Consider the following 13,541-nt stretch of genomic DNA (forward strand, 5'->3'; position numbering starts at 1 on the left):
GTGATTTAAAGGTGTTTGGAGAAGAGTAATAACATCGTATTATTCCAAATCATAACAATAAAAAAAAAAAAAACCCACAGTGAAAGAGAGAACAATTCAAATCTGGCTTACTGTGCCATCTTGCCATATACCCTGGGAAATATGAGGAAATTTTTTATTTACCCACCTTTCACTTCATAAATGTTAATTGAGCATCTACTGTGTGCGAGGCAATATGGTTTCCACGTGAAGAAGATGGTGAATGGAAAGGTTAAGTCACTTCCCCTGAGCATAATGGGCTGAAGCTCATCAAAAGAAGTGAGGATTTCCAGCTTATTTACTTGTTCAAAATAATGTCTTCCCAAAGACCCTTCTTAATCTTGTGGTGTTCCCACAGCACCTGCCGCCTCACGAGACTTGCCACGTCACGTCAGTTTGGCCTTGTGTTCTCAATAACTCTTAATGTGGCAGGCGATTCTGGGTCTGATTTTGCACCCGGGAGAGCGAAGTATCTGAGATGACACCACAGGCCAATTATTGAGCCAGGCCCCAGACCAAGCTTCCTGGCCCTGACTCCGGTTCTTTTTCCAGTTCCTCTGCAGTTAAACAGGAGGTCAGACTGGTGCGGCTAAAAACGGCTTGAGAACTCAGCTCTGGCCAAGACGTGTTATCGGGAGTCTTTCTCAAATGTGATCTCATTTATATGCGGGTGGGGCCATGGAGACATTGAAGGATTGAGACTGTGATCTTTGGCACCCATCCTTCCCTCCAGTTACGTGACGAAGACTTTCCCCATTCACGGAACCCAGCCAAGGAAAGATGGGGTTGGATGCAGAGCACCGCGGGTAAATCGGGGGTCCCCGATGCTGCAAGCTTCCGACAACCACCATGAAAAATGCACTAGGTTCTGGAATCCTTGGATACTGCTTAAGAGCTCATCTGGCTCTTCAGAATCAGACACAAAAATCAATGACACGTGTCCTTGAAGAAATGAAAGCCCACATGCTTTTAGCTTTGCCGAGTTAAGATTTTCCTCAAGTGTTCCTCAGCCTGCAGCTGGTATTTAGCCTTCTTAAGTGAGCCCTTCAGCCCCAGTGCAATATCAACGGACAGAACTGAGTGGCCACCGGAGAGTCCCCTCCTCTCTGTCTCTCTGCCTTCTCTCAACTCTGGGGCCGGAACTCAATGGCCTCAAATAAATCCTCTCAGTTTACAAGACCTGGTGAGTGTAAACATCACTTACCGGAGCCATTCGCCTATTAATGCCTTTTGTGTGGGTCCATATCTGAGTTGGCGATCTCTTGCAAACTCCAAAGAGTCATGAAGAAAGGAAAACATTTCCTAAGGGTAAGTGATATAATGCTACTGACTGAGTCGTCTCCCTTTGGAATATGTTGAAGCCCCAGTATCCAGGTCTGTGGAGACGGGGCATCTGGGACGTAATTAGGTTTAGGTGACATCATGAGGAGAGAACCCTCATGGTGGGATTAGTGCCCTTCGAAAAAGAGACACCAAAGAGCATGATTCCTCCCTCTTTCTCTCTCTCCACCTGCCTGCACGGAGACACGGCAAGAAGGCAACTGTGTGCAACACAAAGACCGAGCCCTTGCCAGATGCTGAGCCTGCTGGACGTCCAGTCTCCAGCACTGTGAGAAATATATTCCCGGTGTTGGGGCCACCCAGGCTTAAGTCTTGTGTGGTGTCCGCACTGAAGAAGATAGGTCATATAGGGGAAAGGGATGAAATGTAGCACCAGAAAACCTGGCTCATCTCTTGTTCTTACTTAACCTCTTTGTGCCTCAGTTTCTTTATCTGCAGAATGGGGGAATAGAAGTCCCCTCATGGCCAACATCACGAGGTCGTTGTGAGAATCCAGCCAGAGGAGGTTTGGGAAGGGCTTTGTAAACTGCCAACAGAATGGCTTTTTTGGTCTTCTGTTGGAGATCTTTAATAATGTGTTGCTGGGAATCTGCCACTACAGTTGAAATCCCAAAATTGTTTAGGCAAAAGAAGTAAAAATAAAAATGGGAAAAGAGGTAGGTTAAGAGCTCTACATTTTTTTTTCTTTTAAATGCTGCAGGGTTGAACTCATGCATGCAAATTTTTAAGTGAATTTTTATGATTTGGTTGTCTAAAAATCTGATAGAATTTTCAAAATCTTGTAGAGTTTCTTTATTAGAACTCATAAAATTATCATAATTCTACTTGGTTAGATTATGTGATTGTGTTATATTTTATAGTGTTTATATTTTATATTATATAGCATTTTCTATGACATTGGGGGCAGCTAATTAAATTGATATGCAGAATCTGACAAATAATTGGCAAAGTAGTTACTGTATTTCATATACTGTAACTAAGATATAAGTGACCTGAGGTTAAATTGTACCTGTTTTTCAGGATTGAATTTATCCTATGTTATCACAAATGACAGAGTGGCAGCATGTGATACTTCAGCCCAGCTCTTATATAGACTTCTTTTCTGACTTTTTTAAAATAATTTTTTTAATTTTAGAAATTGAGATTTATAGAAAAACTGTGAGGCCAGTACACAGAGTTCCCATAAACTCCACACCTCGTTCCCCCTATTATTAACATCTTTCACAATAAATGAACCAACATTGATACATTTTTATTAACAAAAGTCCATACATTATTGAAATGTCCTTGGTTTTTATCTGCTGCCCCTTTTTGGTGCCAGGCTCCCATCCAGGGTACCACAGTGAATTCATGCCTCTTTAAGCTCCTCATGGCTTTGACAGTTTCCCAGACTTCCCTTGTTTTTGATAACCTTGAGGATTTTAAGGAGTATTGGTCGGGTATTTCATAGAATGTCACTCTGTTTGGATTTGTCTGAGGTTTTGCTCATGATTAGAGTGAGGTTATGAGCTTTGGGGAGAAAGATTTATAGACATTACTTAAATTGGGGGATATTGAGAGTCAGGCAATTCTTGGGCATAAGGAAAAATCTTTTGACCTGAAGCAGCATGGTCCACAGTGGACATCTCACAACTGGAGAAGTACTTCTAAATACAAAGAGAATCTTCCAGCAAAGTTTATTCGCCTAGTAAGCTTAACAAATCTCGGGATGCCACAGATTGCCACAGGTCTGTTCACTATGTTAAATCCTTCCTTTCTGAAGACTTTCAACACAGTCTCCTGTCGTACATCCTTTTGTTTTGTTTTGTTTTGTTTTGTTTTGTTGTGGTGGGGAAAAGACTTTTGGTTTTGTAATAGAATTTAATTTGAAAACAGTACTTTTTTGAGAGAAATCCTCTTTTGGAAATGTTACTGAGCTACATTAAGTATCTGAAACCCCCATGTTATCAGGAATGTAAGTGCGTGAATAAGAGCATAGCGTCTGTGTGCTGGAAAGAACTCTGTAATCCTGCTGCTGACCAGATTCCTTTCCTAGTGGAAGAGTCAAATTAATGGAGTCTCTCCCACACCAAACACCTGGGATGCTATTAAAAAATGAAATGGAAAAATGAAGACTCTAGATGCAGGGCATGCTGGATAGACTAGTATGACAACTGAGGACAACCAAGTCTGAATTTGAGTCCAGGCAACTGCAGGAATCCTGAAATCCTCCTCCCAAGAATTAACTACCTTATTTAATTTTCCACAAAGGCTATGCAGTTAGTAAAAGGGGGAACAATTTTCCAAATATAGAAAAAATACAAATATTATGTAACACATATGCGTATGCTCTAGCTGAAGTTTGGTTTTGACAGTTGACAAACATGCCTTGATGTATGTGTGAGTGGTCAGTGACTCAATCCCCTTCTAATCCCATTGTAATCTTTATAATGATTCTGTTATGTGCAGTTATAACAATAATAGCTAATATTTATTTACAGCCTATCTGTGCTTGACATATTTTATCTCATGTAATCCTGTCTAGATACTCACTCTCCTCTTCCTTAAAAGAGGAAGTTGAAGCTTTGAGAAGTTAGGTATCCTGCCCAAGGGTACAAAGATAAGGTCAGGATTTGAACTCAAGGCATGGACTGCTGGGATCCAAAGTGTCGGGTCCTATTGGGCTAAACTACCTCCGTGTCATTGAGTTCATTTCAAAATGCCTTCTGGGAGAGCAAGGACCATATCTCTTCTTTTCTTAATAGATGGGGGTCTCACAATTAATTTCCATTCACGTGGCACAAGTTTAGTAATATTTGAAAATAAGGAAGAGGAGGATGTGTTACTACTACTGATCATCACTGTTAAGGTAAAGAAAAAAATCAAATACTCTCATCTCCTAATTGACTCCCAGGCCAACAGTAAGAGAGGGAAAGGCCAGCCACTCAGCAGCCTTGTCACCTGGAACTAGAGCTAGACGGGCTCAAATCTCCATGTCCTAAGATATAGTGTATTCATAGAAAATTTGAGGTATTGGAATGGCTAATGGTTGCCATTGACAAGATAGAAAGAGAGTTTGTTACAGTTCCCAAGAGAAGGGGATATGTCACATGTTGAGGGGCGGGCACACTAACGAAGCACCAGGGTCAGTCAGGAGGCTGAGGAAGCTATGGGCAAGGGCCTTTATTGTGGTTTCTATGGGAAGGAACAGGTGAGGCAGGGTGAACAGGCTGGGGATTGGCTTGTTTGAATAATTTTAGCAGGCTCTGGGATACAGGGGCTGTGCCTAGTTGTCTGGTACCTGGCCCTGATGTGGTTAGGGCAGGTGGAGTGTGAGAGCCTGACACAGGAGGTGGGTTGCAGTGTGGACTCTGGATTGGTTGGTTTGTTATTTGAAAAGCACTCATGGGCAAGTTGTTTACTATCTCTAGGAACTGTCTGACCCTAGGAGGTAGAGTCCCACTAGAGACCAGATCCCCAAATGTCAAAACATCAGAATACAGAAAATAAAAGACATGGTTGATAGTCTCCAGCTAGAGGATTTCTGGCCATTCTGAGTTGGGGAAGGCATACAAATGTACCCATAAGCCAGACAGAAGTATCCAAAAGCTAATTCAGCTGTAAACAATGGCGATGGTTACGAATGCCCTGTAAGAGGAACCCTCGTATGTGGAGGAAAAACAAAACAAAAACCAAAAACAATGACAACTGGAAGATTAAATGTAACTCTCTGGGCCTACATTATCTGGGTTATCTTAAAAGACTTGTCACAAGTTAGTGCTTCACAAGAGAGAACAGAAAACTTAGTGTCCATCAAGCATTATAGGGTAAAATTGCAACTTTTTCTCTTAAATCCAATTCATTAGCAAGCTATGTACTGTACTCTAGTGTATACAGTTCTCTCTCTCTCTCCCTCCCTCCCTCCCTCCCACTCCTTCTCTCCCACAAACACATAGCAATAGTTTGCATAAATGTGAGCTCAGCTAGCAGACAACACCCACCCATCCCCCTAACACACACCGTATCACACATTCCTAAGAGTCTGCTTAGTGGGTCCAAGTTGAAATGGCTGAAATGGGCCTTTTTATTTTTCTCAAAAGCTACAGTAAGAAATACATCGGACAGGGACGCCTGGGTGGCTCAGTCGTTAAGCGTCTGCCTTGGGCTCAGGTCAGGATCCCAGGGTTCTGGGATCGAGCCCTGCATCGAGCCCCGCATCGAGCCCCACATTGAGCCCCGCATTGAGCCCCGCATTGAGGCCCGCATCGAGCCCTGCATCGGGCTCCCTGCTTAGCGGGAAGCCTGCTTCTCCCTCTCCCACTCCCCCTGCTTGTGTTCCCTCTCTCGCTGTCTTTCTAAAAAAAAAAAAGAAAAGAAAAGAAACACATCGGACAAAGTAAAGTTAGACCTGCCTCTTTGACCTCATAAGATTCCTTAATACCAGAAGCAGTATTTTCAAGCCCAACCGTGCTGTCTCCCTCAAGAAATGTTTTCTTCATAGTCCCGGTAAAATCAAAGACCACATTATCTCAAGTTGCAGCCAACACTTTATTCTCCTCATTAATGGCTCAAAACTGTTGGAAGCCAAAGCCTGAAAAAGTCCTATGGCAATAAATGTGAATGTTTTTCAAAGAGAAGAAAGAAATTGCAAGAGGCTATGTTTCTGTTGACCGTATTTCTGAGTATGTTTCTTTGGCAAAGTCCTCAACCAAACTCGAATAAATTAGACACAGTGCCGATAGAAGTAAAAGAAGTAATCTGTAAAGAATATCCCCGCAAAATAAGGATCCGTTGAACAGTCCGCTAAATCCTGTCAGAACAGAGAAGAAAAAAGGAATGATTAATGTGAGAATTAGTTAAAGTAATTGATGGATTGATCGATTTAATGGTCTGTTTCTTTCTTTCTCCCTGGAAATAAAAAGGCAAAAAAAAAAAAAAAAAAAAGGAAAGGAAAGCAAGCAAGCAAGCTTACCGGCGCAGCTACACGGAAATGGTACGTGCTGTCAAAGAATGGGGCCACAGGGAGGCTCCAAATGTGCTGATAGCCCTAAATAATGAATGAAAGAGAGATCCATTTCATAACCACATGTTACACTCTGTGGGAAAGACTATAGTCTGAGAAAGCATTTCTTTGACTCCTCTAGGAAAAGTATCTGTGGCGACAGCTTTTGAGAGGAGTCCCTAAAACAGTCTGCAGCCTCTGAAGGACACCTGGAAGATGCTGAGCAGAGCCCTGTGACTCGGGTCAGCCAGCGAGGAGAAACCCCGATGGGCAGCTCATGGCTCCCCTCTCATGTGGGGAACAGAGGCCGTGCCACAATTCTAGACACACTTCTTTGGGGACGGGGACGGGGACGGAATGCCCAGGGGCTGGAAACCATTACCTGTGTCATCTCTTGGGAGACTTCTTGGCGGCTTTGTATCCCTTTGGCTCCCCTTTTGCCATGGAAACATATATTTCCAAGGGTGAATTTGCACTGGAAGACTATCAATGGCTCTGTTGTGCTTCGAGAGACAAAGAAAGAAAGGGCAAAGGGAAAGCAGTTACCAGCTACGCTAGACTACACCTTGATAGAAAGGGGTACCTGTGGGAACGTAACTGGGACACCCGTTTGGTTTCATGTAGGCATCTTATTACACAAAGCTCATCAATGCCAATGTGCCTGTTCACATCTCCTTATTACAGAAAGAAACTCAGTCTCAGATGATTACTGTGATAGACAATGTTCGTGCTCCCCTCCCCCAAATTCATATGCTAAAATCCTAACCTCCAGTGTGATGTGTTCGGACGTAGAGCCTACGGAAAGTGATTAGGTCTTGAGCGTGGAGCCCTCATGAGTGCGATCACTGCTCTTCCAAAAGGACCTCAGAGCACTCTCTTGTTCCTTTGCCAGGTAGACACAGTGACCGGCCTTCTGTGAAACAGGAGGCAGACCCTCACCAGACACCAAATCTGCCGGAGCCTCCATACGGGGCTTCCCAACCCCCAGAACGGGGGAAAGTAAATGTTTGTTAAGGCACTCAGGCTATGGTGTTTTTGTTACGGCAGCCTGAACCCATCAAAACAACCTGAGGGTGCATATGACAGTCTCTAAGACCTAATCTCATCACTGAAATCACCCCAGCAGCAGAAGTTCTTATCACCATAGATCTTAAAATAACTTTTGGGGGCACCTGGGTGGTTCAGGCAATTAAGTGTCCAACTCTTGGTTTCGGCTTAGGTCATGGTCTCAGGGTCATGAGATCAGGCTCCATGCTCAGCAAGGAGACTGCTTGAGATTCTCTCCCTCCCTCTCCCTCTGCTCCTCCCCCTGCTTGTGCTCTCTAAATAAATAAATAAAATCTTTATAAATAAATAAATAAATAAATAAATAAAATCAGTTTTGGAGATATCCCTTCTCTTTTCACTGGCAACTGAATTTGCATCTACCTCAAGTTTCCAGGATTTCGGATTCTACAAACCGCTGATCTGAGTACATACTGTTTGAAGCAACAAGGTAAACAAATAGGAAGGGATGTGGGGCTGAGTCCCATTAGAATTTACCTACCGTCACAGCTTTCAGAGCAGAAGGCCTGCCAGAAAGAATATTCTCCTCTGGAGGTTAGCCCATTAATTATCACCAAGAGGATGAGATCCATCTGTTTTTGGAAGTGATCTTTTTGCACAAGTGGGACAACCTACAATCTCAGTTGAGTATGTGTGTTATTTTTAAGTTACCCATATTAGGAAAATGGTTCTTAAACTAAAAAGCCTGATTTAGTGGCTCAAGATGGTCTTCTGCCACTTCAGGGGATACACCATTTTGGCTTATTTCCTTCCATCGAAGCTAGGAATGAATGAGGAAAGGCTATTCCAGGCTACTCAGGGAGTGTAGAAGATAGTCCATTTAGCTCTTGCTCTGTGTGAAATGTGATGAGTTCTGAGTCACAAAATACTTGCTGCTTGAAACAAACCTTTCCCAGGCAAGCAGTTGGGTCCAGTGTCATCAACTCACTGTAGAAGCAAAGTTGATGAGAGAAAGAGTCTGAAGCCTGAGTGAAACAGAGGACGGGGCAGAGCAGTGGGAAATGGATGGAGGAGGAAGGAGAGAGCTGGGGAAGCAGAGGATGAGAGCGGAGGACAGAGGAAAGGGAAGGTGAGAGGAAATGTGGAGGGGGCAGAAAAGGAGAGACTACAATCCAGAGAGACACAAAATAAAAACCATCTATCTTCCTGGTGAGTAGCTCACTGCATAATTTGAGTGAAGTGGGTTGAAGTCTTAAAGTACCGTAATTATTTTAAATACTTGGTAAGAATAGATTAAATTAGAGCTTTGTGATTTTGAAGGAAAGGTAGTCATAATAAAAGCTACCATTTATGAAGCGCCTACTACGTGCCAGGAAGGGGCAATATTCTTACATCTCTCATTTCATCAGGAAGGCAGGAAAGTGATGGTTTAAAGGATGGGCTGAGTTTGAAACCCAGCTCCACGGCTTACTAGCTGTGAGTTTCAGGACAGGTGTGTTTGACCTCTCCAAACCTAAGTGTTCCCATCTGAAAAATATAAACTAGAAAAGAAAAACCGAACTCGAGGGTTATTGTGAAGATTATATGACCCACTATTAAAGTGGAGAGTGTCTGGATATGCTCTGTGCTCAGCAAATGGTAGTTATTAATTTCACTACTATTAACAGTGATTCCCACAGCAGCTCTACTTCTTATGGTATTATTTCAAACTCATTTTATAGATAAAAACAGCTCAGAGAGGATAAATGGTTTCTCCAAAAGGTTATAGAATTAGTAAGTGGCAGAGACAAAATTTGAACCCTGGTCGGCCCGACTCTGAACTCTGACTCCTTGAACTCCCCTGGGGAAGGGGGTGGTATCTGCGTTAGCACTGCTAACAGGAGCTCACAAAAATGGGCAGCTCCCTACCCAGGGGGCTATGCTATTCCTCTTGCTCCCACCCCAATTCAAAGGGACACAGGGGTAGTCTGTAGCTTGTGAGCATCAAACCCAAGGTCACTCCCATTTTACAGGTGTGAGTGTGAAGCCGAGAGTCTTTCCATTCCACTTAGGGAGGCTGGAAGACTCCAACCTTCATTTTGAAGATTCTTCCCCAAGCTGGTCCACCTCTCAACCCAAACAGCATCAGTCGACACGGACTGATAACTTCCCACCCTCTAACTTACTGATCAAATTGTGAAGTAAGTTCAGACTTGTTATTCAAATAGTGACAGAAGCAGAATTGTTTTCTACAGTTATGCACTTACTTGATTTCCAGAGAGAATTTGACATTGGTAGGTGTGTGCTTATTAACAGGAATATTGTAATTGTAATTTCCAGCGCTGATTATGGGGAAAAAAATAAAACCACAAATCAAAATACACAGGAAAGGCTTCAAAAGGCTTTTGTTACTCATTATATACTATGTAAGCTGTGAAATATTCCATAGCAAACACAGAGAATCAAATTTAGCACGGTAGAGCTCTATGTTTTTCAGAGACGTACCTGTCAAATTTCAAAGTGATCTCTTTTAAGTCTTAATATACAAACTATACCACAAAGATTTATGGTGTGTTAGAACACACAGACAAAATGATGGAAAGCCAAATCCCAGGCCAAATGCATAAAACCGAGTGCGCAGGAAACGACTCCCCATTAAGGAGACACACATTTCAGGAGACAACTGAGGCAAAGACCTCAAACCAACAATCCCTCTGGAAAGGAGGACTGAAAATAATGAATAATAGCTTCTCTACCCTGAATCACTCCCTTTTAGGCAACATTAGCAGGAAGTACCACACACTTTCTGAACTTGAATCAACTAACATTATGATGGTCCTAATCCCCATTCTGTGATGGAGAAAACAATAGCACAGAAGTGCATCCACAGACGCTCCTCCCCCATACCCCCTGGAAGGGAACTACTTGGGGCAAACGGGGGGCTTCCTGGGATTCCTCCTGTAATGAACACTCCAGCAGAAAAGCAGAGTGTATCTAACACAGATTCTTATGACCTGGCCACACCTTGAATTATATGGAGAAACAACTTAAAACCAGATACATTGGAAGAAGAGCTCGTCACTTTAGATTCTCTTTAATCAATCCTAAAGTAAGTTGTTAAAAATAAGAAAGCAGAAGTAAAAGGTACTGATCTGAACTGGGATCAGGAGAGCCTTGTTCTACAGGAAGAAGCTGAGGATAAATGGAATTCACTTCCTACCATGTGCCTCCTGGCATCTGCATGCTTCACAGCAACCCAACTCAGCAGCCTCATCGCAGAGATGAGAAATGGACACTCAGGGGAAATAAACACCTTGTTGAAGTTCTGGAATTTGAAACCGAATCATCCCACTCTTCTTCATTATGTCACCCTAGCAGAGTAATTAATGTCTGTCTCCAACTTGTTTAAGCTCACTGAAGCTCAGGTTCCGTAACGGCAGAATGGGGATCAACCAACCTCAGGGATTTGGGGAGAATTCCATTCGATAATGAATGTCAAAGCCATAAACAAGTCATAAAGCACCATAGTTTATTTTTAAAGCTCAGGGTCATCAACTTGAAGTCTAAGTTACATCAGGTTGCAAAAGAAATCAGGCTGAGAATCCCAAGGATTTGTGACATCAGTTCAAAGTACAGGGTCTTGCCTTTCACTTAGCAGTCACCCCATAAATATTTATTGGAGAAAGAAAAATAAGTCCCCATTCTTAACGCCTTCAACTTGCATATTGTGCTAGCTGAAGCTACTTGTAGTCTGTGCTTAGATTCTAAATGCATCGTTACCTGATGGCACATAATAGACATGGAGGTTGCTGATAACTTTTGCAATATCTGGATTTTTCCCCTTCTAATTGAAAAAGCCAAGATAAGCTTTATTATTTAGCAATTAAAATAATGCTATTCCTTGTTATTAAAATGTATAAATGTCAGCTCATTCATTACTTGGAGCCATCAGTAACAATGTCTTTCTTGTCGATACAATTAACCAGCAGCCCTGTGCCTATGGTATGTGTCCTCAGAGAGTCAGCCACAGAGCTGCCCCCTAAGCTTTTTGCTTTGGACTTACCCATTAAAACGGGAGGCTGGAATCATTGGAGCCGTGGTTTATTGACATTTGCTAATACCAACCATTTTATGATTCCCTCGTCTACCATGTAACAAATGTGTTTTCACTTAAGGAGCATTGTAAGCACACACTGATTTTTACCATGCAGTTTTAGCTTTCATTCCAGCCTCAGAAACCCAGAGCCCTGAGTAAATTCCAGAAACACTCGGGGTAGAATGGGGAGGCTTACCCACCTGCACTGCAGGCCTCCGCCACAATACCGATGATCTATTACTTGCTGGATTTCCATGATCTGAATAGAACTAATGGTTGTATCAATCCCTGAATTGAGAAGAAATAGAGAAAAGAAAGTAAACTCTTCTGCAGAGGAAGAATATTGTGCTTCAGCAATGTCTCCAATTTACCAAAAGTGAAAGAAGAGTTTCCTAGATAAATGGGTTCCATTTGCATTCAAACGGAAAAAGAAGGGGAGGGAAAGGGAGAAGGTTTTTGTTGTTGTTGTTACAGTAAATTTTAAGAAAACTCATAAAAATCCAGATTCCAAAAGGCAGCCCCATAACATCCAAAAAAATTTCTGGACCCTGGAAGTCCTACTAAATTGACATTTATTGAAAATGGAGGGTGCAATGTGAAATGCTATCTGGCCAAGAAAGAAAGCTTTAAAAAACTTAGAAAACAGAAAACAAGCTAAAAGTACAGTCAGAATCCAAGAAGGTAGGAAGTTCAAAAAAATTATTCAAGTCCGTGGAGATCAACCTCCACTTGTCTAGTAGTGAGTGACCATCTCTAACGCCTCCTTAATGGTTAGACTGGCATTGATTATAAATAAAAGTAATCCCCATGAGTGTTCAAGGGCAGGCTGCATCCTTTGTCCCTGGTCTTCACTCCTGTAATGCTTTTACAGCCTGTTGCTACTCTGCCCAGCTCCCCGAAGTCAAAGAATAGTCACTTAGATGTAAACTTACAGTCACTCCCCCAGTCAGGGCTGGTTAGCGCATCTCTTGCCAGGAATGACAAGCTTCTGTCTTCTGAAGAGGAAAAAAAGTCTGTCAAACTTTAATTAAGGCTTGGTCAGGATGAGAAGAAACCCAGTATGTGCCCCTTTGTCTCTGTCAGTTGAATGTTTCCACACCCTTTCTCTCTCCTACCTTTCGACCCATCCAATGCCTACCCGCATTTCTTACGGATCTAGTATGTTCTCACCTTCCTCCAAGAAGCCATCTGTTTTGGGCTGAATTGTGTTCCCCAAACTCTTGCGTTGAAGCCTAACCTCTCAGAATATGACTGTACTTCGAGACAGGGCCTTTCCAGAGGCAATTAAGTTAAAATGAAGCTGTTACGCTGGACTCTAATCCAATCTGGCTGGTGTCCCTCCCTATAAGAAGAGATTAGGACACTCGAGACACCAAGGACAGGACGGGCAGAGAGGAAAGAACTTGCAAGGACACAGCGCAAAGGTGGCTATCTGTGAGTCCAGAAACCAGACCTGCTAACACCCTGATTTTGGACTTCCTGCCTCCAGAACTGTGAGAAAATAAATTTTGTTTCTGGAGTTGCCCAGCCTGTGGTACTGTGTTATAGCGGCCCTTGCAGATCGCACGGCCCCTCCGTTCTGATGTCATGGCATTACTGCCTTAACCATCCAGGGGGTGATCAGTTAGTCATCTGTCACCACATCAGAAGCATGTCATCTGTTTTATTACTTAACTTGTATGTATTTTGCCCTTTCTTGACAACTCCAGAATAGGGAACCTCTATTAAAATTCTCTGATTCCTCTGTAACTCCTAGCATAATGTGATCCACACAGGAAAAAAGAGAGATGCGGGGGACGGGGGGAGGGGGAGGTAGCGGAGCTGGCTTGTGCAGAAGGAAGCGGGGGAGTGGTTTTGCCCTGTCATAGCCGAAAAGGCAGTTTAAAAGCAGTTTTGGAAAGGTAACTATTCAGAGGATTGTTGGTAAGGTTTTGGGGGGAAAAACATCTTCTTAAAGTGAATGGTGAAGGCAATTATTTAGTGGGTTGCTAAACAAGTCTTTAAAAAGAATTTTGAATTTTTTTTAATTTGCTGATTTTTTCTCAAGTATATGTACTGTTCATTGTATTCCTTCGTTTGCATTAAATAATGTTTATATTTTTCAACATAGTTTGGGGCAAA

At 42.6% G+C, this 13,541-nt stretch overlaps 1 protein-coding gene across 1 annotated transcript in view; it reads right to left on the reverse strand.

Moving 5' to 3' along the window:
- Positions 1-5,999: 5,999 nt before the first annotated feature.
- Positions 6,000-13,541, reverse strand: part of MYRFL (myelin regulatory factor like) — a 113,769-nt gene continuing 106,227 nt past the window's right edge. The window contains exons 21-26 of the mRNA XM_021678543.1: positions 12,353-12,415; positions 11,621-11,708; positions 9,592-9,666; positions 6,723-6,843; positions 6,311-6,385; positions 6,000-6,148 (exon numbers count right to left, since the gene is read on the reverse strand). Of these exons, the coding sequence (XP_021534218.1) occupies positions 6,062-6,148; positions 6,311-6,385; positions 6,723-6,843; positions 9,592-9,666; positions 11,621-11,708; positions 12,353-12,415 (509 nt within the window). The 3' untranslated portion in view covers positions 6,000-6,061. The remainder of the gene's footprint in view (positions 6,149-6,310; positions 6,386-6,722; positions 6,844-9,591; positions 9,667-11,620; positions 11,709-12,352; positions 12,416-13,541) is intronic.

This window comes from Neomonachus schauinslandi, chromosome 5 (genome assembly GCF_002201575.2).
Source record: "Neomonachus schauinslandi chromosome 5, ASM220157v2, whole genome shotgun sequence".
NCBI lineage: Eukaryota > Metazoa > Chordata > Mammalia > Carnivora > Phocidae > Neomonachus > Neomonachus schauinslandi.